Source organism: Caretta caretta, chromosome 1 (genome assembly GCF_965140235.1).
Source record: "Caretta caretta isolate rCarCar2 chromosome 1, rCarCar1.hap1, whole genome shotgun sequence".
Classification (NCBI taxonomy): Eukaryota; Metazoa; Chordata; order Testudines; family Cheloniidae; genus Caretta; species Caretta caretta.
The window spans coordinates 211588476-211612422 of NC_134206.1; the positions used below are offsets into that span (position 1 = coordinate 211588476).

At 46.6% G+C, this 23947-nt stretch overlaps 1 protein-coding gene and 1 non-coding gene across 6 annotated transcripts in view; both read left to right on the top strand.

Annotated features, from left to right (window-relative positions):
* Positions 1–23947, top strand: part of NCAPD2 (non-SMC condensin I complex subunit D2) — a 61678-nt gene that overhangs the window by 474 nt on the left and 37257 nt on the right. For 4 of the 5 annotated variants that reach the window (XM_048819799.2, XM_048819835.2, XM_048819825.2 and 1 more), the window contains exons 2-18: positions 2459–2534; positions 4158–4216; positions 4668–4849; positions 5280–5419; positions 6271–6398; positions 6480–6603; positions 6675–6822; positions 8302–8499; positions 8691–8825; positions 9385–9469; positions 11187–11364; positions 11675–11802; positions 12130–12330; positions 13640–13814; positions 15593–15677; positions 16495–16628; positions 17778–17910. In XM_048819799.2, the coding sequence (XP_048675756.2) occupies positions 2459–2534; positions 4158–4216; positions 4668–4849; positions 5280–5419; positions 6271–6398; positions 6480–6603; positions 6675–6822; positions 8302–8499; positions 8691–8825; positions 9385–9469; positions 11187–11364; positions 11675–11802; positions 12130–12330; positions 13640–13814; positions 15593–15677; positions 16495–16628; positions 17778–17910 (2309 nt within the window). Of the gene's footprint in view, positions 1–138; positions 222–2458; positions 2535–4157; positions 4217–4667; positions 4850–5279; positions 5420–6270; positions 6399–6479; positions 6604–6674; positions 6823–8301; positions 8500–8690; positions 8826–9384; positions 9470–11186; positions 11365–11674; positions 11803–12129; positions 12331–13639; positions 13815–15592; positions 15678–16494; positions 16629–17777; positions 17911–23947 lie in introns of those variants that run through there. The other variant, XM_075119559.1, reaches the window with a different exon arrangement.
* LOC125630713 (small nucleolar RNA U85) lies at positions 4280–4591 on the top strand. Its single transcript, XR_007354765.1, has one exon. It is a non-coding gene; the product is annotated as a small nucleolar RNA U85 (small nucleolar RNA).

Sequence of the window (23947 nt, forward strand, 5' to 3'; positions counted from 1 at the left end):
TAGCGGTGCCGCCTCTCACGTTATGATTGTGACTGGCAATTTTGGGAGTGTTTTTCCTGGTCTCATGAAAACGGATTCTCCCTTATTCAAAATGGCCGCCATCTCCCTTTGCTGTCAAGGGGCTGAAGCCAGCAAAATGGGCGCCATCTCCCGACGTTCTGGCGGCGTGTGGGAGTGAGGCTGCCTTTGGGAAAGTTGGCTGCGCTCTCCAACCGTTTGTGGTAGGTTTCAGAGGGGTAGCCGTGTTAGTCGGTATCAGCGAAAACAACGCGCCCTGGCTGATGATGGGTTCTGCTAGATAATGATCCAAAGCAGAGCGGAGGGACGCATGGCAACAAAAATGATTAGGGGTCTGGAACACATGAGTTATGAGGAGAGGCTGAGGGAACTGGGATTGTTTAGTCTGCAGAAGAGAAGAATGAGGGGGGATTTGATAGCTGCTTTCAACTACCTGAGAGGTGGTTCCAGAGAGGATGAATCTAGACTGTTCTCAGTGGTAGCAGATGACAGAACAAGGAGTAATGGTCTCAAGTTGCAGTGGGGGAGGTTTAGGTTGGATATTAGGAAAAACTTTTTCACTAGGAGGGTGATGAAACACTGGAATGCGTTGCCTAGGGAGGTGGTGGAATTTCCTTCCTTAGAAGTTTTTAAGGTCAGGCTTGACAAAGCCCTGGCTGGGATGATTTAATTGGGGATGGGTCCTGCTTTTGAGCAGGGGGTTGGACTAGGTGACCTACTGAGGTCCCTTCCAACCCTGAGATTCTATGATTCTATGTTCATTTTCATTATGTGAGTCAGATGCCACCAGCAAAAGTTGATTTTCTTTTTTGGGTGGTTCAGGTTCTGTAGTTTCTGCATCAGGGTGTTGCTCTTTTAAGACTTCTGAAACCATGCTCCACGGGTCATCCCTCTCTGATTTTTGGAAGGCCATTCAGATTCTTAAACCTTGGATCAGGTGCTGTAGCTATCTTTAGAAATCTCACATTGGTACCTTCTTTGTATTTTGAGAAATCTGCAGTGAAAGTGTTCTTAAAATGAACAACATGTGCTGGGTCATCATTGGAGACTGCTGTAACATTATATATACGATAAAATGCGTGTAAAACAGAGCAGGAGGCATACAGTTCTTCCCCAAGGAGTTCAGTCACAAATTTAATTGACACTTTTTTTTTTTTTTTTTACAAGTGTCATCAGCATGCATGCATGTCCTCTGGAATGGTGGCCAAAACATGAAGGGGCATACAAATGTTTAGCATATTTGGCACGTAAATACCTTGCAAAGCCGGCTACAAAAGTGCCATGCAAACACCTGTTGTCACTTTTAGGTGACATTGTAAATAAGAAGCAGCCAGCATTATCTCCCATAAATGTAAACAAACTTGTTTATCTTAGCTGTTGGCTAAACAAGAAGTAGGACTAAGTTGAGTTGTAGGCTCAAAGTTTTGTTGTTTTGTTTTTTGAGTGCAGTTATGTAACAAAAAAAAATCTACATTTGTAAGTTGCACTTTCAGGATAAAGAGATTGCACTACAGAACTTATATGAGGTGAATTGAAAAATACTATTTCTCTTGGGTTTTTTTACAGTGCAAATATTTGTAATCAAAATAATATAAAGAGAGCACTGTATATTTTGTATTCTGTATTGTAATTGAAGTCAATATATTTGAAAATGTATAAAAACATCCAAAATAGTTAATAAATTTCAATTGGGATTCAACAGTGCAATTAAAACTGTGATTAATTGTGGTTATTTTTTTGAGTTAATTGCATGACTTAACTGCAATTAATTGACAGCCCTAGTAAATACATGTAAAAAATTGAGAGGATTATTGAAAATTAGGGAGGACTGGCATCTGTGCTTCATGGATGGTCCTGTAGTAATGAGATAGTGTCCTGGGGCAGCAGAAGTCAGTAGAGCGGGGAATTGGGAAAATGTTGATACTGGATCTGGGGCACTGAGCTCTGCAACAACACTTACCTTCTCCCACTGTCTTGGGACTTCTCCTCTACTTGACATCCAAGCAGAAGAGAAGCCCCAGGGGAGCCAGCAAGTCAGAGACCTGATGCTGTTGGATCCAGGGAAGAGGTTGGGGGAGGACACTTCAGGCAGTGAGGCAGGTAACCAGAGGAGTCCAGACAGTAATAGACAATGGATGTCTGTTCCCACATCTTATGGGTGAGGAGAGGATAAGTGGAGTCTCCATCTGAGCTGCCAGAGAGGGGTGTCCATTTTCTGTCCATTGAAGGTTGTCTTTTCATCCTGAAATTATTACATATAGCCAAAAGAGTGGAGGGGAGTTAAAAAATCAAGAGGCTAAAAAAAAGTTTAATAGCTTTTGTTTTTTTAAATCTCATGATTTTGTGGGGCCAATCTCATGACTTTTCGGCATTTGTTTCATGATTTTTGATCTCTTGCAGTTGGCAATATTGTGTTAATTGTGTCTCCCCGTCTCTTCAGAATTCCGGGAGGCATTCCGGGTGCAGGGGCCACTGGCCATCCTGCAGCACTTTGACACCCTCTACAGTCTGCTCCAGTGAGTATACCCCGACTTGCGGGGGTGAGGGGGAGTGGCTTGGTCATGGGTTTCAGGGATGATGATCAGTGGTAGTGAGCACTGCTGCTCTTGCTCCTACCAAGGGTTCAGGAGAACAGAGTCCTGGGTATGTCTGCAGAGGTATCCAGATGGGGCTAGGTCAGTTAAGCACTGCTGGGCCTGCACATCACAATTGTACCCATCTGACTGAGCTGGACACCCCTGTCCCTGCAAACTTCTTATCCACAGGGTTCTGAGCCCCTGGCCAGGTCCGTTTATAGATGCCTCGTCTTCCTGAGTGCAGTGGGGCCTGATGCTGTGAGTGGCATAAACCCATCCCCACCCTATGGTTATCCCACTGGGATACTAGTTGTTAATGTTTATGTTATTACATTACTTGTTTAACTGGTTACTGCAAATGCTATCTTGGGAAGGAGAGAGTGTTAAGCTGAACCAAGGGAGAAGTTTGGGAACCATTCCCAGTGCTGAGGGATCTATGAGCATAGACACCTCACTGCTGGGAATTGGGAGTTCCTGGAGGAAAGGGACTGTTACAGCTGGGCAGGAAACAGATTTCCTATCTCACCAATATTTTAGGTAGGCCATTTTGTCTCTGTCTCTCTCTCTCCTTTTTTCCCCCCCTTCAACATCAGGATCTGACACCTTTTGATGTGTGTGTGCATGTGTGATACAGCTGTTTTGAGTTTATTACAGGATAATTTGGTTTTTCTGGGTGGCTGGTTGTTAAATAGCATTGAGTGATGGTTTGTGTATGTTAATTCAGTCTTAAGGCTGGAGTGAAAATTGCTTGTCAGCTTATTTTGCAGTTTGGATAGTTTGTAGTGGAAAAACCTCTTGATTTGTACTAGTCTAGGTCTGCAAAACTTTTGCTGGCATTGCTCTGTCAATAAGGGGTATATAATGGTATCCTATACTTGGCAAAAACTAGACAAGGCCTTAGTTACCATATTATAACTTTTTGCATTGCCTTTGTCTTTTGTAACTTTTTGTGTTCGTACAATATCAGACTCTCACTAGTTCAAATAATTTGCATTTCCAGACCATAGCTAAGTGTTTGGTACTCAGAAGTGAAGTGGTATTTGCTTAATAAGCTTATTCAATAAGCAATAAATTCTGATTGCTCACCTAGATCCATTCTTTTGTTTACATTTTGTTTATAACATTTTAAAATGTTCTATGAAATCTTTGTGTACGTGTAGAGGCCTGTTTTGGAGGTGCTGATGCACTATAGTAAGAGTTTTGCTCTTAATGTAGGTGTTCAGTCCGTTACCTGAGGAAGAATATAGTGTATCCTCCCAAAACTCTAGCACATACGTTTTGAGTACCGAATTTTCTGAGAAATTACAGGTAAATCCATCAATGAGTTAAAATCAGTTAGATTAGTTCTTTTGTCTCCAAATTCTCCAGGGAAACTCTCTGCGGAACCGATTTGAACCGTCTCATAAATTGAGCCCTCTAGTCACAAATGTGGGCAGGTTGGGAGAGGACTGGGTTTAGAAGACAAGTCTAGAGTTGCTTCTGAAGACTCTTGTGTTACAACGTTGAACTAGACCTAGTGCCAGTGGTCATCCTGTATTTTGTCATCTGTTGTCTGCCTCACAGCCATTTCCGATCCGTAAATGCTGCAGTCAAGGAGGATGCCCTGGAGCTGATGGGGAAAGGTAGGTATGAGGACCCTTCTCCCCTTGTGGAGGGGATGGTGAGATGTTTGCTTCCTCCCTGCAGCTTTATGATGAAATGAAGGCAAATGTGACCCCATTGGCCGGGCTGCACCCTCACCCATCCCTGATACAGGTCTGTAATCTTGGCAGGCAGTGCAGAGTCGTGTGCGTTCGCTGTAAGGGCAGACCGACAGGAAGTCCCATTTTCCATTTCATTCCTGGCAGGAGATATGCCTGCCCCTAGCAAGTGGTCCTAGGAGCTGGGCAGGATGTGGGGACAGGGTAAACTTAGCATCTCTGGGTCCTGGGTCACAGGGTGTAGCCCAAATTATGGCTGGTGAGGCATGAGCACAGTTCTTTGGTAATCTGATGGCTGCTGTGAATTTCTTACAAGGGAAGTGGGTGCTTGGGTGTGTATGGGTAGTGATGCTTATGCCTTTTCACCCTGCAGTGGTGTCCCGTCACTCCAGTGACCTCTCCTCCATCTTGGATAATCTTGACCTGAGCCCTTCAGACCGCACCATTCACCTCAATGCTCTTAAAATGAACTGCTATGTACTGACACATCTAGTGGAGGCCTTTGAAATAGACTCCTGCAAGAGTGGCTTGGCAGGGCTAGATCCCAGTGGGAAGGTATGTATGCGGGATTGGGGGTGGATTTTATGAAAATTGAGATGCATAAACTTACTGGACTCCATTCAACTTTGTTCGTGCTCACTGATGTCCCCTCAGAGAACTGCAATATCAGTTCAGTGGCATAGCTGGAATTTCCCATATGGATACTGGGCAGGCCAATATGACATGAGGAAAGGCAGGTTGTGGTACATGCACCTCTAAGAATTGCTTATGGGCAGCAGCTTCAGGAGACAGGACATGCCACCTCCTCCTCTCCCCCCCCCCCCCCCCCCGGCCGCATATTAGAGGAAAGCAGCTGCTTCCATTTGGTGTAGCCCTTTGGTTCCTGGCAGGTTTGAGGCAAGGGTTTCATTACTGTAAAGCTTGAGTGTTGCCTCCGGTTTTAAAAGGGAATGCTGCCTGATGTAAATACCCATAATCTCCTCAGAGCAAGAAGAACCGCACCACGGGCTCAGGCTTCTGCTGGGAGGAGGAGAGGCAGCCACTCATACAGCTGTTAACACAGCTGCTGCAACTGAACCTCCGTCGACTGTGGTGTGGTTTGGTGGTGGAGGAGGAATTCATCAGGTAAAGGTTGAAGTGAATGTTGGGGAGAGGAAGGCAGGATGGAATGGCTGCAGGGGGTGAGCTATATGTGGGAGACTTTTGGAAGGGCTGACTTGTAAGAGGAGTAGGTAAATCAGTTTGTCCCACCTCATTCAAAGGCAATCTATAGGATGTAAACCTCAGGGGAGTAGGGAGGTCAGGGTAAGACTGAACCAAGGGAAAAGTTTGGGAACCATTCCCAGTGCTGAGGGATCTATGAGCATGGACACCTCACTGCTAAGGCCCTGAGAAAAATCTTTTTTGTTCAATTCACTGCAGTGTCATGGGTAAATGTTTGAATTTCCTGGGACAGGCATGGCTCCTGAGTCTCTCTCCCCCTTCTCCCACCCTTTTCAAACTGCTGTGATTTTTTTTTTTTTTTCCAACATGAGAGAGGTGTTCTCAGTGCTACCCCCTTTCCCTGCTGGCTAGACAAGAAGTAGCAATGATGGCCTAGGGTGGAGTGAATTGGGCTTGGCTGAGCCAGACCACCTGGTGACATGTGTTGATACCTCCGCCTGCCCCTGCTCCCCAGGATGGAACTGACCCGCTAGCCCATGATGAACAGCTACAGCCTCCATAGATAGGTAGGAGCGTCTCCCTGCTGTTGGAAAAAACATGGCATTGGGCTAATTTCATGCAGTCCATGAAATTTACACAGGGCCTTATTCATTGCTTAGGACATTGGGAAGTTGGAGCCTGAGCAACAACACTCTGCCCTGTTCTGTCCCAGGGTGAGGAGGTGGAAACTTAGAGGCTCTGCCAGTTCAGATCTCTTTGGTGGGGTTGTCAGATTAGTGTCAGGTCTCCTTCTCTCCCTATTTTCCTTTCAGCTTAGTGACTGGCAGCTGTTACCGCATTCTGGAGAAACCCAGTATCAGCCACCAGAAGCATCGGGCCATGCGGGAGGCAGTAATGCATCTACTTGCTGTGGCTCTGACTCACTATGACCACATGCTCAGTGAGTCTGTCATCTCCCCTTCCTGATGTGGGACCCCCTCGTGTATCCTCTGACCCTTTTTCCCCTCCTCTGGTTTGGCAGGTGCAACTCTGAAGATCACACAGATGCTGCAGCACTTTGAACATGTAGCCCCAGTGTTCGCGGGAGCTGTGAGCCTGTGGGCCACAGAGTATGGCATGAAGAGCATGGTGGGAGAGTTGCTGAGGTGAGAAACTCTCCAAGCCCATGCCCCCTCCATCCCCAGCAGCCTTGGACACTGACTCTTCCTTTGTGCAGGGAGATTGGCCAGAAATGTCCACAAGATCTGACTCGAGATGCTTCTGGAGTGAAGGGTTATGCTGCCTTTCTCACAGAACTGGCTGAACAAATCCCAGCGATAGTGCTGTCAAACATGAGTGTCCTGCTGCATCACTTGGATGGAGAGGTACTGCTTGGAAAGGGGCAAAGCACAGCATCTCAAGGGAAATGAATGTGTAGCATAGTGGTGTCAGATCTTTTGGCCTGAGCGTATTTCACAAAGATCAAGGGGTTGCAATCAATATTCTGGGGCTGATTCTCTGCCTTGCTCCACTCCCTTCATGCTCCAGTGATGCGAACAGAGCCAGAGCCACGTGGTACAGAAAGTACCATGCTGGAAATTGTTCCAGCATAGGTAATATCCAACAGCAGAGAGATGCTGCTCTCCATGGGGCTCCCACAGCCTGGCAAGGAAGCAGCCAATAGCAGGGGTGCTGTGGGTATTTGCCAGAGGTGGTTTTACCAGGTAAAATGGTTAGTACCACCACAAGTTAGTACCAGCTTAAGGCATTTTCTATTTTAAAAACTTTCATTAATGCGTGCCACATTCCTCTTAGCTTTAGTTACATATTCAAGTTGTGGTTACATATGGCAGTAGATTTGTAAACGAATTTAGGTTTGTACAAATAAAAAGTAAAACTTCAGTGGGCACAATACTCGTATGTAATTATAATATCGAACATCAGAATGTCTATACATTCTGGTTTGGTATTTTCTAAAGGAAGTTATACATGTTATGACTCATTTCAGTTTTAAATATTTATATGAACAAAAGTTGAAAACATTTGATTATGTGGAATTGACAGTAATGCAGGGTTGAAGCATTAAGGAATCAGAAGCATGCAGAATTGCAGACTACCACCCAACCCAAGTCCATTTGGCCATACAGCATTCTGTAGTAGAAGACCAGCTTTGACATAGTGGATTGACCAAGCCTATTCCTCAGTTCTTTGAATGGATGTATCCAAAGTTTGAAAAGATTTGTTTTGTACTTGCTGGATGCTGATGCAATTATTTTTCCCAGTTTAACCCGGGCTTAAGATGGTATTTACAGCATCTTGTCCTAAACTAGTTTTTTCTGGGAAATTGCCAACCCTGGCCAATAGAGCAGCCAGAACTTCTGTCTTTCCTCATCATGATTCAGCATTTGGCCAATAGAGGAGCTGCTGAGAAAATGCATCAGGAAAAGAACAGCAGCTGTTTTGGGGCTGCAGGGGAAGTGGTGCTCCCCATAATAAGGAGCCAGATTTGCTTTTATTTAAACTGCAGGGTGTGGCTTACCTTCAACTCATAACCAAATACAAATTTTCTTAAGTCATTCTCAAAGTCCACAAATGATACTCATGCCACGGATTGGGTGCTGTGGACCTAGGTGCATAGGAGGGCTGGGAGACACAGCCTCCTGGGCTCAGCCACACTTGCTTGTTGTCACACAGAAATTCTGTGGTGGAGCAGAGAATTGAATTTGGGTTTCCCAAATCCCAGGCTAGGTGCCGTAAGCACTGGACCATCCTTGCTGCCTTAGGATGAGTCCTGGTTGGATAGGGGCTTCAGGAATATGCCCTCCCTTCGCTCCCAGTATAATGAAGTCATTTTCTCTCTTCAGAGCTATGTGATGAGAAATGCCATCCTGACAGCCATGGCAGAGATGTTGCTGCAGGTGCTGAGTGGAGATCAGCTAGAGGAAGCTGCGAGGAGTACTCGGGACCAGTTCCTGGATACACTGCAGGCCCATTTATGTGATGTCAATGGGTTTGTGCGCAGCCGTGTGCTGCAGCTCTTCACGCGGATTGTCCAGCAGAAGGTGAACCTCTACATGAGGAGCCTGGGGGGTTGGCCTCAAACTGCTCTCCTATGTAAGGGAGAATATCAGGCCTCTTGCTGGGCTCTGAGGAAACTTGGCTGCAAAGAGCCTTCCCAGAGTGAGGAATGAAAGATTGCATCTAATTTTTCCAGGGCCTCTGGGTAACCTCTTCAATCTGCTCTTTGCTGCAGGCCTTGCCCTTGGCTCGGTTCCAGGCTGTGGTGTCTCTGGCTGTGGGCCGTCTCCAAGACAGATCAGTAACAGTGGCTAAGAACGCCATCCAGTTGCTGGCTGCATTTCTCTCAAACAACCCCTTCTCCTGCAAGGTAACCCTTTGTACCATGCTGGAATTTCTGTGCCTCCCCTGGGGCAGGAGCCCCCAGGGAGAGAGTGGTCACCAGTCTTTGGTTGTGGCTCAGGCTCAAGTTTGGAGGCTTCCTTGTTTTTCCTCTGATCCAGGTGCCCTAGTATCTGGGCTTTCCATCCTTTCAAGCAGCTTGCATGTATGCAGGGGCATGGTGTATGCCTCTTAACTCTGCTAAAAACCTGCTCCAGTTTGATTTGAGTCTGCGGTGGGGATTCTTTTTTGGGATCTTGCTCCACCGCACCCCCTCTAGGCCATGAGGTTCATGCTGTTGAACACCCTTCACTTAGACTTTGTCCCAAACTGCCTAGCTTCACAGATCAGCAACCTACTGCAACCCCCGTTCTGGGAAGTGGACTAGAACCAGCTACTCCAGCTTCCAAAATCAGGTGTCTTCTACGGGCCTGGGGTATTTCAAGTGGGAGCTGAATGCAGGCTGTGGGGGAGAAAGGAGGATCCTAAGATTTAAGAAGATGGAGGATAGAAAGTGAAACATTCCCATTCTCCCCTCGCATCCCCAGCTAAGCTGCACTGATTTGGCTGAGCCACTCAAGAAAGAGATGCAGAAGCTGCAAGAAATGAGGGACAAACGTACAGCAACAGCTGGTAATTTCTTTCAACTGGCTAATCTCCATCCAAGTGGATATCCTGTGCGCTCCCAGCAGGAGTTCCTTTTCCCCTCTTATTCTACCTCCTGTCTTGCATCCATATTCAACCTGTTGGCCTTGCCCTGTGATGAGCTGCCAAAATCTTAACCGGTTCCCTCCTCACCCCACAAGGGGGTCGTTGCCCACCCCTGCCCCCCGGGACTCCTGCCCCATCCAACCCCCCGCGTCCCTTGATGCCCCCCCTCCCCCAGGACCCCTGCCCCATCCACCCCGTCCCCTGACTGCCCCCAGAACCGGGCAGGAGGGTCTTATGGGCCACCGTAGTGGGTGCCCGCCCCACCCCGAAGAGCCCCTAAGGACCTGCCGAGGGCTGAGGTGGGGAGTCCCGTCAGTGCTTAGCTGGGGCAGCTCCCAGGAAGCATCTGGCAGGTCCCTCCGGCTCCTAGGGGCGAGGGAAGCGTAGCTGGCGGGGAGCAGGGGGAGCGGCCGTTCCCCCACTGATCACATCAAAAGTGGTGCCTTAGACGCCGTCTCCAGGGGTGCTCCAAGGCTGAAGCACCCACGGGGAAAATTTGATGGGTGCAGAGCACCCACAAGCAGCTCCACACCTGGCCCCAGCTCACCTCTGCTCCGCCTCCTCCCCTGAACATGCTGCCCTGCTCTGCTTCTCCGCGCACCCACCCAGCTTCCCATGAATCAACTGTTCGCTGCCTGCTTCTCAGCCCTCCCAGGCTTTCTGCTGGCTTCCCACTCAGGCCGAGGGTGGTGGAGGTGAACTGGGGCGGGGAGTGGTTCCCCTGCGTGTGCACTGCCCCCCCCCCCCCGCCTGAGTGTGAAGCTGCCGCCTGCTTCCCATGCAAACAGCTGATTCCTGGGAAGCCTGGGGGAGGGAACAGGGCAGAGAAGCAGAGCAGGGTAGTGCCTTCAGAGGTGAGCTGGGGGCGGGGAGCTGCCGGTGGGTTCTCTGCACCCACCAAATTTTCCCCTTGGGTGCTCCAGGGCTGGAGCACCCATGGAGTTGGCACCTAAGGTGCCACTTTTGGCCAGTTAAATTTAGAAGCCCTTTTAGAACTGGTTGTCCCCCGCGGTACAACCAGTTCTAAAAGGGATTCTAAATTTAACTGGTTCTAGTGAACCGGCTCCAACTCACTGCTGGCCTTGCCCCAATCTCTTATCCATTTGACATTCTGTGGTCTTAGAGCAGTGGTTCTTAACCTTTACTGCAGCCTGCACTACTTTGGTTCTCAAAATATGTTCTTGCACCCCTTATCAAAAATCATTGAAGTAGGTCAGTTCTTTAAACCTAGATATTTTTTGTTTGTATATTACAGTAATTGTTAAATGTAATACATAGGTTTGATTAAACAAAGTAGTTGTACTTACGTGCCTGTGCTTAATTTGTGTTTTCGATGATTTATCTTCTAAAAAAAACCTGGCATGTCTCGCACGCCCAGAAAAGGCATCTTGCACCCCCAGGGGGTGCATGCACCCCAGGTTAAGAACCACTGCCTTAGAGCATGGCCCAGACCATCAGAAGCTCTCCGTAGGCAGAGGGAGGATTAGGAGGGGTAAGCAAAGGGAGTGGATCTAGCCTTGGGGATCTAGAGAGGGGAATGCAGGACCCCAACCCCATCTCAGTCTAAGCTGTTTCCCTCACTTTAGGATAATGGGTCTGGATATCTGTATCATTCCCTTCCTCTGCCCTCTTTTCCTAGCTGCACTAATTACCCCAGAGGAGGAGTGGGAGGCCATGCAACCAGAGCTTAGGGCCACCATACATCAGCTCCTTCACCCATTGCAAGGAGACGAGGAGGAAGAAACACTCAAGGTTGAGGAGAATGCACTGAATACGGCTGAGCATATCATCCAGTTGCTGAGGAAGCTAAATTACAAGTGAGTGGGGGATCCTCCAATGGGCCCCAGTTGAATGGGTGGGGCCTTCACTCTGGGGAAGAGGGTTACTCTAGGAACTTCCATCTGTAATCATATCATTAGGTGAGGTCTGAGCCCTGGGAAAGGGGTAACACCATGTGGGAGATTGAAGACTTGTGTGGAAAGAGCTCTGCTCTATACACTAGGCTGGAGGTGCTGACAGGAGCCACTGTCCCACAGGTTCAGGGACGAAGCTGAGTGGTGGATTTCTTCACTGACATACTCTCCCCACCTAGTGGATGATTTCTTATTGTGTGTCCTCTCTATCCAGGGATGCTATCCGTCTAACACAGATGGCTGTGTGCCACTTCCAGGGGATGGAGCCCTTCACCAGCAGTTCAGGGTTGGAGGGTGACAAGGAAACCATGATCCTGGGCATTCTGAGGACACTCTACACAGGTAGCTTTTTTGAGCCTGCTAGTTTCTTGTCCTGGGGCCATATTGATTCCAATACTATAGAGGTGAAACACTTTAGATCCCTTTTCTTCAGCCCTGTCTTTGCTTGTATTGCACCATACCATAGTAGTGAGACTTCACTGACAGTGGAGTGAGAATCCAGCTCTAGGTCTAAATCTCCCTTTTGACTACCTGGCTGAGCTGATGTTAGATTGTGTTGTTCGGAGAGGGGCTCTTGGTTTAGGTCACCAGGGGTGAAGGGGGAGAGGTCAAAGAGCAGTTTCTCATGGCCCGCAGCATTGTTTATGGATCATTATTTTTGTTGTGTAGATTCCCACCTGGAAAACCATATCCAACATCCTTTGCATAGCAGTGGGGATGAAGACCCTGTAATAGAGCAGCAGCCACCACCTGAGCTGGTTAAGCAGGAGATGCTGGTGCAATATCTGCAAGATGCCCACAGCTTCTCTATGAAAATCACTGAAGCCTTGAGCATGGTCAGCAGGATGATGTATGAAAGCTCTGTCTCTGGTAGGTTGGGTAGACACAGATCAATCATCCTACCCATTAAGATTTCCCAGGTCCTAAGCTTGGTGTATGAGAGCTCTGTTTTGGTTATGTGGGAGAGGCCGGGACTGGAGTAGGCTGGACAGGTGCCTTGGGGGTTTGCCTACCTTATTTACACTAGGCTCACAATACCAGTCAAGAGGGTTATCATGGGGAAAGTGCAGTCTTGTGGGGGGGAGAGAAGGGCTTCCTCTGGTGTCTAAAAGCTTCAACAAGCTTTTTAGGTAAATGTAGAGGATTCAGCCTGAGGGCTGAAGATATTTCAAAATGTCAGGTGGTCGCAATCAATTTTTTGGGTCAGATTCTCTGCCCTGTTCTTCTTCTTTTCTGCTTGGGTGGTGTTCAAATAATGGACACCCCCTGCAGCTCTCTTGTTGGGTATTTCCCTGATATACACAAAGAGCCAGCATAGCTGGCTTCTATGTTGCCACACTGCATGGTTCCCAGGTATGCCGAAGAGCAAGGAGAGTGGTTGGTGGTCCATGCTATGCTGTGGCTAATCACAGCTGGTGTATGGCCTCTGGGAGCAATAGCCAGCTGGTTCAAGTTGGAACAGACCTCAGGATGCTGCAAACCTGTGTAAGAGGTGGGGAGGAGAATCAGAAAGCTGTAAATACTTGATTCGCAGCTTCTCTTTCCTTAAATTATCCTCTTCTCTTCTTCCCCCCCATTCCCCCCTCTTTCTTCTGGTTTGGTGGGCAGCAGCAGGGGGCCACAGGAACCATCTTTGCTCCCCAATCTCTGATGGAGCCAGTCAAGCTCTTATTGTACTCTGCCTGGGGCTCCTGTAGCCTGGTATGAAAGATGCTATGGAGCAATTGGATCAGTTGTACAAGAAAATGGTATAACAGTGTGTGGCTGGCAGGCATGCTGCTGAGTAGCTGCAGTAGGGAAGAAATGGCAGCTGCTTTAAATCACTTTTTTTCGTAGCAAGTGATCTGTTTCAAAATGCTTTTGTTCAAAAATTGCAGGCGTGGCTCTGGAAACGTTCTCGATTCCTAATCAAATACAGGGTTTGTTGGTTTTTGTTTTGGGTGGGGGGGAATTGACATCTTTTTGGGCCACTGTTTGGACACTGCTGAAAGCGCTGTAGCAGCCACCTCTCTGCCCCACGGGGAGGGGACAATAGTGTGTATGGGGAGAGAAGGGGGCGTCTTTTGTATGTGTGTTATGAGTTTGCTGGAAGAACAATGGGTGCATGATTTATTTCTTAATGATGTCTCTGGCTGGGATTGTGTAAAGCTGAACTGACTTCTCTCTCTACTCCCCACAGTGGTGCAGGAGGCCATTGAGTTCTTTGTGACAGTCTCGCAGTTTGGTGTCCCCCAGGCACTGCGTGGAGTTCAAAGGATGCTTCCTCTTATATGGTCTAAGGAGCCAGGTATTAGAGAAACCGTGCTAAGCGCCTACAGGAGGCTCTATCTGAGCCCCAGCGGGGACTCGGAAAGGTATTGAACCCCCAAATCAGGAGGTGCTGTTGGAAATGGAGTGTGGACAGTGGTCAAATTCATACTGAGCTGTAATACTAGTGGGTGATGAGCTGCAGGGTGGCTTAATGAAGTTCCGGGGTGCAATCCAGACCACTGAGGGGTTGTCATTGCCTGCCCTGCAACCTTGAGTGCCTTGCAATGCTTTGCTATTTGGAGCTATCAAAGTGGGCCAGTGTCACACCCTGTGTCTGTATATAGCTGCAGCCCTGGTCCAGCAGCTAGTCAACATTCTAGTCACACACTGGCTTCCACCAGCATTGGTTACTACTTGCCAGATGTTCCCAACCCACTCCCAATCCGGAAAATGTGTGTTCTGCACTACACAGGTAGCTTTTCTGAGCTCGCTAGTTTCTTGTCCTGGGGCTGTATTGATACCAGTACCTATAGAGGTAAAACACTTTATATCCCTTTTCTTCAACCCTGTTTCTGCTTGTATTGCACCATACCATAGTAGTGAGACTTCACTGACAGTGTGGTGAGAATCCAGCTCTAGGTCTAAATCTTCCTTTTGACTGCCTGGCTGAGCTGATGTTAGATTGTATTAGCCCTCTCCTGCGCAATTCAGATATTAAAGGTCCGTTGCCTCTGTAAAGATTTGCTACTTTAACTGGAGTTACAAAACACTGGGTTGATTTTAGATTAAGGAAGATGGGATTTTAAGTAGAGTTTAAGTGATTTAAGTGATTAAAAAAAATTGCACAATTAATCACACTGTTAAACAATAATAGAATACCATTTATTTAAATATTTTTTGGATGTTTTCTACATTTTCAAATATGTTGACTTCAGTTACAACTAGGGCTGCCAATTAATCGCAGTTAACTCACGCGATTAACTAAAAAAAAAATTTAATTGTGATTAATCGCAGTTTTAATCCCACTGGATTCTATCCCACAATAGAATACCAATTGAAATTTATTAAATATTTTCGATGTTTTTCTACATTTTCATATATATTGTATTGTGTTGTAACTGAAATCAGTGTGTGTTTTTGATTTACAAATATTTGCACTGTAAAAATGATAAAAGAAATAGTATTTATGAATTCTCATACAAGTACTGTCGCGTAGTCTTTGTGGTGAAAGTGTAATTTCATTACATTATGAAAATGGCAACACTCTTCCAAGATTTCACTTTCGTAGTTTGTATCACTTCGAATAAGTCTGATATAAAACAAGGCTCCTATGTTTCATCAAGGAGTATCAGATGTGAAACAGCATGAAGGTATTTAAGAAGCCAACTCAGTCCCTCCTTCACAAGCATTCAGGTCTTGAGCAGTCCAGGCAAACAATGCACTTTACAACAAAGCTTAAACTTGTTCTTCATCATAATTTTAAAAACACTAGCTGCCTATTTAATTTTAAAAACAGCAAAAAATATCCACCTCCCTTTCCATTTCTTATAAGGAGTCTTGAAGTTCAAATCTCCTCAGTGTGATAGATACGCTTGGAAGTCCAGGAGTTCTGGGCTGCTGGCTCCGCACCTGCCCTAGGGACAGCTCTGTCCACCATTAGGGAACTTTTTCCCGAGAACCCCCTGTAACATTTCGCGAACCCCCAGGGGTTCACGAACCCCAGTTTGGGAACCACTGCCCTATTCCCAGATGTTTATGTATCCTGCTGGGGGAAGGGAGTACAAGCACACTACATTTCACAGACTGGTTTGCTGTGTGTGGGATTTGGATCTGGGAGGTAGTTGCATGTAAATTGCCTTTTGTTTGCTTATCTCCTGTATAGGGCCAGGGCGGAGAGTCTGGTGCGGTCTCTTTCCCTCCTCATGGTAGATGCATCACTAGGGACCATTCAGTGCTTAGGGGAAATAGTAAGTACTAGTCCCACCCTGTATCAGATTCTGTCCAAGATTTTGAGCCTTTGTTTTGCTCACTGTGAAGGGTTTGACTTGCTGCTGGTGCCTCCTTGTGGCTGGGCTTGGCATAGCAGTTTTCTCCCTGCTGCTGCCAAAGGCTGCTCTGCCTCTGTGGTGACCTGCCTCTTCCTTGGCCCTCTGGCCAGGCCGCTTTAATGTCTCTTTTCTTCCTGGGTAGTTCATGAACAAAAAGTAAGTGGAATTAACTCAAATAAACTGAGTTAATAAGAAATAGACCGGAATAATTCCCTCTTACCCCTGGTCTACACTGGGGGGGGGGGGGGAGGTGATCTAAGTTACGCAACTTCAGTTACGTCAATAACGTAGCTGAAGTCGACTTATTTAGATCTACTCACCGCAGTGTTTTCACTGTGGTGAGTCGACTGCTGCCACTCCCCCGTTGACTCTGCCTGTGCCTCTTGAGACTGTGGAGTACAGGACTTGATGGAAGAGCACTTGGGGGTCAATTTATTGTGTCTAGACTAGACGCAATAAATCGACCCCCGCTGGATCGATCACTGCCCGCTGATCCAGCAGGTAGTATATACATACCCTTAGTGTGTATCAGAATCTGTCTCTCCCTTCCCTCAGGGAGGGGCCTTTAGTTTGTGGTCATTTGGGAAGCTCCCTTCTTGTCCAGTGTAGGGTTTGTATATCCCATCACATCACAGTAATCTAGCCATCCCAATAAGATCCCCTCATGAGGGTGTGAAACATGTCCCACTTGCTGTATTCTTGCATCCCTAGTTAATGTTGTCCCCTTCCTCTCCAGATCTCAGAGTTTGTGCAGAAAGATGAAATAAAGCCACTTGTGGTCCACCTGCTCTGGGAGCAGTTCACTGAGAAATCACAGTGTTTGTCACTGGAGCGCCATGCTGCTGTCATGCTACTGGGGATGATGGCACGGTAAGCCCATACATAGTTCAGGTCTTTCTGTATCAGTACTGATTCCATGAAAGCAAGGAGTCTTCCCAGAGTTGATTACATACAACTCCTTTGTGGACTGCAGCATCTGGCTCTAGATTCTGTGGCAAGGTCCCTGATTTCTGCAGAGATGGATCATTCAGAAATGAATACTTGAATTAGACATGGAAATACTGTGTCCCACCAGCCCCAGGTTCTCTAGGTTGTTAACTTGATACTGAATTCCCTGTGGTCTAAGCTAGGCTACCTTGCCTTTATGGTATATTATACTACGCTTCTGGGTACCTAGTTACAGCTGCATTCTACAGATGGGGGAAAGCTACTGAATAGGGGTATTTGAAGACTTTGGCATTGCAGATGAGATGTATCTTTCCGTCCCCACTTTGGTCAGGGGAGGAGATGGCTTTACATTTTGGGACATGGGGATTTCAGTTCTTTATCTCCCAACCTAGTGATCCATGAGAGCACATACCTGCCCCCACTGGTCCTCACATCCCCTACTGCATCAGTCCATGATCCACCTAGTGGGTGTTTCCAGAATTCTTGATGTTAGAGATGGGAGAATCCCCAGTGAGGTCCATGTGGTGCACCCTTCACCTGTGGGGCTGCAGCCAGATCATGTCACAAGTGTTAAGTATAGATCCTCAAAGATATTACTGCTGCGCAGCCCTAGGGTAACTTTCAGCAGCATTTGCGAAGCAGACTGACCCATTTTTTTTTTCCACAGGAGGGGAGGAGGGAGCAGAACTACCCTGAGCTGCTGGACTCTTCTCCTCCTCCTGTAAAAATGATGTCAGCTGCTGCCTCTTCTCCTTTCATTACCCCAAAAATCTTCGCTGCTCTTGAGGGGGAGAAGAGGTTTGCAACATTGTTTCAGCTATAGCAATGTACTGTCCAGTTTGCTTAGTTTCAATGCTGCTGGCCCCTCACCAAAGCATGTGTAATACCCACCTCCCTGGAATTTGGTTTACTGTCTCAGCTAGGTCAGTTGGCAGCTGTTTCCTCAGGCTCAAGTCCCTCCTCTTCCCTGGGGCACAAAGTAAACTTTGGCCGTTTTCACATATTTGATGTAAGCTTTCAAGAGCAACCCTACCTAATCACATGTATTTCCCCCTAACCACTGCCACTCAGGGGAAAGCCAGAGATTGTGGGAAGTAACCTGGATGTTCTGGTGAAGACTGGGCTAGATGAGAAGGTAATTGAAGACTATCGTCTCGCCCAAGAAGTGTGCAGTGCCATCTCCAAACTTGCCAGCAGCAACAAGGTAAGGCTAGTACTTTGCAAGTGAGCTCCCCAAAACCAGAAATGTTGAGCATCTTAGATGGGCTGCCATTGTTAGATCATCTATCCATGAACCTCTAATTCACAGGAAAATAGGTTTATCAAGTCTAGGTCCACACATCCATATGATGCCTCGACAATGTAGACTGGAAGATGTAAGTGGAACCATTTGTGTCCATTACTGACAAGATAAGGCTAACTTCATTTGGTGGAAACTGGGACAGCAGATTCTCCAATTGTTTTCCCATCAGTGAGCTTCCAGAGTGGTAATTGAGATGGAGGCCAGCTTGACCAGCTGGGGAGTCTGTTTCTTCAAACCATCTGTCCTAAATTCTCATAGCATCAGGTTCAGATCTTTGTTTATATTGGTGGAAGAATCGCATTTAAAGTTTTACATGTAAATTGAAGGTCAAACAGTGCAGTGGACTGGCTCAGTCCCCAGAGAATACAGCAAGTGAAGTGATCGCTCATAGGTGTCTGCAGCCCTAGATTCAAGAATTGGGACACAATAGAGCTTTTTGCTCCCCAGACCAATACAAAGCCTCCTAGATTGCTATCTAGTACCCTTCCAGGAGAAGATGATGCAATAGGAGAGCCTGTCTCAGACATGGCCATCCAGGTTGTTGAATGTGTTTTTGCTCTGTCCTGCCCACAAGGCCATCCAAAAGGTTTAGAAAGGGCTTTAGTGATATTGAGCACCCTTTGCTGACCCAGGAGGCCTTGGATTTTTGTTCAGATCCAAGCAGTCTAACATCCAGTTTACTGATATTCTGTCCTACGGAATCTATCTTAGGACTTAAGACCTTGTTTTGCTTTCAGGCCCAACAGGCTCAGACTGGCTGCTTGAACTTTGAAAACAAACACTTTGAAAAAGAAAAGCTAATCCCCTGAAATTGTGAATAGGGGCTGTCCTCTACAAGGAAGTCTCATTCAGACACTGGTGTAAACAGAAAAGGGGTATGACTAGCCTTGTCAGTAGTGGATGAAACCTATAGTATGGATCTGTGGACGTTTACTTTCATAAACTAGCAGGATAAATCGGGATTCTTCATGTAGCTCTGTATATTCCCATTTGTGGGTAATGTGCTGACCAATGCTGCCTAATAGTGGAACCTTCTCCAAGCAATGCCTATTGGAGCCCACATGCACTCTCTCCTGCCCATCTCCTCTGTCTGCGAACATTCTGAGTTCAAGGCTATATAAAGGGGCACTGCACCCTTCACCATCTCAATTCCTTCCCAACTGCAAGCACCAGACGGAAGTGAATTGCTCCGAACCTTCGGATCCAGGGTTTTTTTTCCTACCTTAGTGCCTTGTCAGTTGTAGTGTTAGAGTGGTTAGATTTTTTTTGGTTGGGTTCTGTGGGATGGCAGATCTGGAAAAAAAGCAGACTTCAAGAGATTTTGCTTCCTGCCCAATGGTCTTCCTGGCATCTGATAGCCCTGTGAGATGTCTCAGAGAAGGCCACTCTTCTTGGTGGTCCATCTGTTGGATCTTCACATGCAGCACACATAAGGAGAGGCTAAGAAGTGGTTGGGGATCCTTTTTGTCTGATTTTGTTAAAGTTCCACATTCTGGAGTTGCTTCATAAAAATTGTGATGAGGTGTTGAAATCCACACCAGCCCTGAAAGAGAGAGGAAGCTAGGAAATGGCCCATTAGTATGATAGGCCACAAATGAGGGGCTGAGACTGGAGAAGAAACCCCTGATTGGAAGATGAAGCTCAGCTGAGCAAGTGTGGGCTGGGCTAGTGTAAGGCCAGGAAGCTGGCAACAGAAATGGAGGCAGTGAAGAAGTCTGCAGCCTTCTGCATTAGAAGGGAAAGGAAGGAACCCAGGGAAAGAGGACGACCTTGGGAGCCTGGCCTGAGGGAAGAGTGTACCCAGAAAAGAGAATGGTGGAGAAGGGAAGTGGGTAGGAAGCAGAGCAGAGAGAGAGCAGCAAGGTTGGGGACTGCACAGACCGTGGCTGCATATTGTAGGGTTCTTGGGTTGGAACCCAGAGCAGTGGGCATGCCTGGATTGCCCTACCAGCCACTGACAGAATGGCAGTGCCTGGACAGCAGGTTCAGTGAAACTAGACCAGAAGGGGAAAACCCCACAGTGACTTGGCCAGCAGGCCAAGTTACAAAGAGGAAGCTGCAGGTTCTGGAGTGAGAGAGGAGTCACAGAGAGAGAAGATGATGGCTTGAGAGACCACAAGGGGAGGCGTTGGACCTGGAAGAGAGCTATTCCCCAGAGCAGCCTGAAGAAGGTGCCACCTATGGTGAGTGTGACACGGATCCTTCTGTGAAAGCTGCTAAGGCATCATCTGTTCAGACTGCAGCTAAGGAGCCTATATTAAAGCTGTCCTGACTAATTTCCATTCCGAAGAAGGAGGCTAGGTAGAAAATGGCCAATGTTAGCAGTGCCAGGTCCTGTGGATCAGGTTTGTTGGATCTTTAAGATTCAAATCTGTTTTCTTCAGTTGTGGCTATAAGAGCTGAGGTAGTTCCGCAATTTACGTTCAAGTCCAGGATTACAGACAGAAAACTTTCCCCAGATCCAGTGACGCATATGTTTTTATTAACCCCAGTACTGATGTTGTCTCCAAAGAGGACGTTTCACTGTGCTGCATCTGATCATTCATCTGGTATGAGTGAGAGATCGCTTGGGGATGGGAAGAGAAGGACCTTGATGGTTGCAAGATCTAAATCCCCTAGCCTTGAGAAGCGGGTAGGAGAGAATATTTTGAGTTTTTTCTCCAGAACAGTCTGTCTCCTCTTCCTTCTCCTAAGACTCCTGCTGGGTCACCAGACAGACCTTTTTTACTTTTCATTTCTCTTCTATGCCCCTCCCTGCCCCACAGCGCTATTATCCCTGGTAAGATCCATTGCGGCTCTGAAATCGGACCTAAAGTTACAAGAGGATCAAGACGGATTTAGAAGACCTGAGCAGTCTGTTTGTTCCAGCTAGAACGGTTTTCCTGTAACCTTGTGGACAGTTTGTATATATGTTTCCAGATTATTGGAGAGACTGACAGTTCTGGGCAACATGGTCTTACTAGGCCCCACCTGAAGAGGTGTGTTGGAGTTTTTTGGATCATCTACAGTATGGGTTGGCTGGTGAGGCTCTAGCTGAAAAGGAACGAGTCAAAGTGATCTTTTCGGATCCAATGTCCTCAGATCCATCTGCAGCCCAAACAATAGTGCCAGATACATCCTCTGAGGAAGAAGAGAAATTGGTTCCTCTCCTGGAACATCTGGCTCCAGTTGCAAATCCACCAGAGTTGTATTCTGTTGAAAATATTAGCATTGTTTCTGCTTTTGTCTCCTTCAGAGGATGAATTACAATTCTATGAATTGGTAGATTGAATGGCATCTACTCTGAACTTGCCTTCTGTTATTGAAGAGACAATATCCAGTATTTGACATTTTAGGAGCACCTTTGAGAAGTATGATGTCTGCTTATTTTGGATAGACTTTTTCAACCTGTTAAAGCAGTTTGGGCTGCTCCTGCTTCCTGCCAGTCCATCTCTAAGAAGGCAGACAAACTATCAGCTCCCTCATGAGCAGTTTCGTATTTCCATATGTACCCTATGCAACATTCTTTGATGGTTTCAACAGCAAGTAACAGATTTAGGTCTGGTCAAGTCCATACTGTTGCTGAGAGAGAAGGGAAGACATTGTTGCCTTTCAGAGGAAAGTAATATTCAGTGATGAAGAGAAAAGAGTAGCCAATTACCAATGGTAATGTCCCACTACCAGTTTCACCTGTAGGGGAAAAAATGGCTGTTTTTTGTTTTAGAATTACCAGAGGATCAGAGGAAATTTGCTAATGCTATCCTCTTAGACACTCAGAATGTGGCAAAACAAGTCCTCATGGCTGCTTTTGATATTTCTTCTGGCTCTGTGGCTAGGGCTTTAGCGTCTGCTGCCACCCGTAGACATGTATGGTTAAGATCTTCATTGGCTGTGGATACTAGATTTAAAGTTGACAATCTTCCTTTTGAGGGCGAGGGTCCGTTTAGTAACAAAATGGGCAAATCTTTGGAGAAATTGAGAACCGAGCAGTATATCACTTGGTTTATATCCTACTACTAAAAGGAGACCCATCTACTGCTTTTCACTACAGGAGGCAATTTTATCCACCGTCCTCTTCATACAGTAACACCTCACTTAGTCATCCTGCTTAACGTTGTTTCGTTGCTGATCAGTTGGAGAATATGCTTGTTTAAAGTTGCGAAATGCTCCCTTATAACGTTGTTTGGCAGCTGCCTGCTTTGTCCACTGTTTGCAGAAAGAGCAGTCCGTTGCAGCTAGCTGGTGGGGGCTTGGAACCCGGGTGGACCGGCAGCCCCCCATCAGTTCCCCGCTCCCTAAGTTTCATTTGCAGCAGCTGCCCAGCAGGCTGTCAATTGCCGGCAGTTCAGCTATCCCTCCCCCCCCACTGCCATGTGCTGTTCCTGCCCTCTGCCTTGGAGCTGCTCCTGGAAGCCTCCTGCTTGCTGTGTGGAGGGACTAATGTCAGGGTGTCTCCTGATCCACACTTACCCCATCTCCATAAAGCCGGGGGGGGGGGGACAAGACACAACAGGGCTCAGGATGGAGGAAGCTTGCTGGCAGCAGCTACTGTCTCACCTTGCTGATCTACTTAAAAAGGCAATGTACTTAGCGTGCAGTCAGCATACTTAAAGGGGCAATGTGCATCTCTCTCACATTCTGTCTGTCTGCCAGCCATGCTGTCTCCCCTCCCTCCATTCATGCTGCCTTGTAGAGTATGAGGCTACATTAACAACAATGTCTTAACCCTTGAGGGCTCAGCCAAGTGCTAGTTCATCATTTAGCAGTAAGGCATTCCCTGGGAAATATCCTACCCTTTTCCACCCTCTGACTCCACCTCAACCAAGCTTCACAATCATCATTGCTGTGTACAGTATTAAACAAAAAATTTAAAACTTATAGTGTGTCTATCTTTTGTCTGGTGAAAAATTTCCCTGGAACCTAACCTCCTCTATTTACATTAATTCTTATGGGGAAATTGAATTTGCTTAACATCATTTCGCTTAAAGTTGCATTTTTCAGCAACATAACTACAACATTAAGCGAGGAGTTACTGTATTTCTCAACTCAACAGCAACAACAACACCAGCAGCTTATTACTTCTCAGTCTCAACAAAAGTTGTCATTTAGACCCAGACCAAGTCGATGCAATCTGCTTTCTCATCTTCATTGACTACGGCTTGTAGATTTGATATGAGGGTAGAGATTTGAGGACCAACTTGCAAAATTCCTTTCTACCCTTTGTTTGGAGAGAGGCCAGACCATTTTGCAAGCAATTGGAGGCTTATTTCATTGAACAAATAAAAATAGTGGGAAAGGATTATGCAATACAGTTCAAAACACAATCTCCTTTCAATTCCTCTAACCCTCCCCTTTTCAGGGAACCATCTCACAAAGTTGTTCTTCTGTCAGAAATTCAGGGATTGCTTCTAATAGGAGCTATAAATGAAGTTCCCAAAGATCTGAGATTCAAGTTAGCCCCATCTTTTTTTGGCATCAGGAAATTTCTGCCCTGTGTTGGATATAAAGAAGCTGAACACATTCATCTGCAAGTTTCGGTCTCAAATGTTAAGCCTAACCTTGATCATTCCCTCACTCTCAGGCATGGATTGGTTCAAAGCTCTCTAGGATTCATGTTTCTATTCAGCTCAGTCATCAGAAGTACCTCTGTTTTGTCATGGGACCAACCTCTTCAGTATGAGGTCCTCGTGTTTTTTTTCTCTGGTGCTACAGGTCCTTGCAGAGTGCCTTTCAGAGGTAGTGGTATATCTTAGAAAAGAGGGTGTCTTTGCTTACCCATATATTAAAATGATTGGCTGGTAAAGTAGGCTTTGCGCACGGATCTGTTGACTCACATTTGGTTTAAAACTTCTCTTTTCAGATTTAGGACTGCTTATAAATGTCAAGAAGTCTATTCTCTGTCCAACTCGGAGAATCATCTTTATAGGATCAGTGGTAAACTCTGTAGCAGGACAGGCTT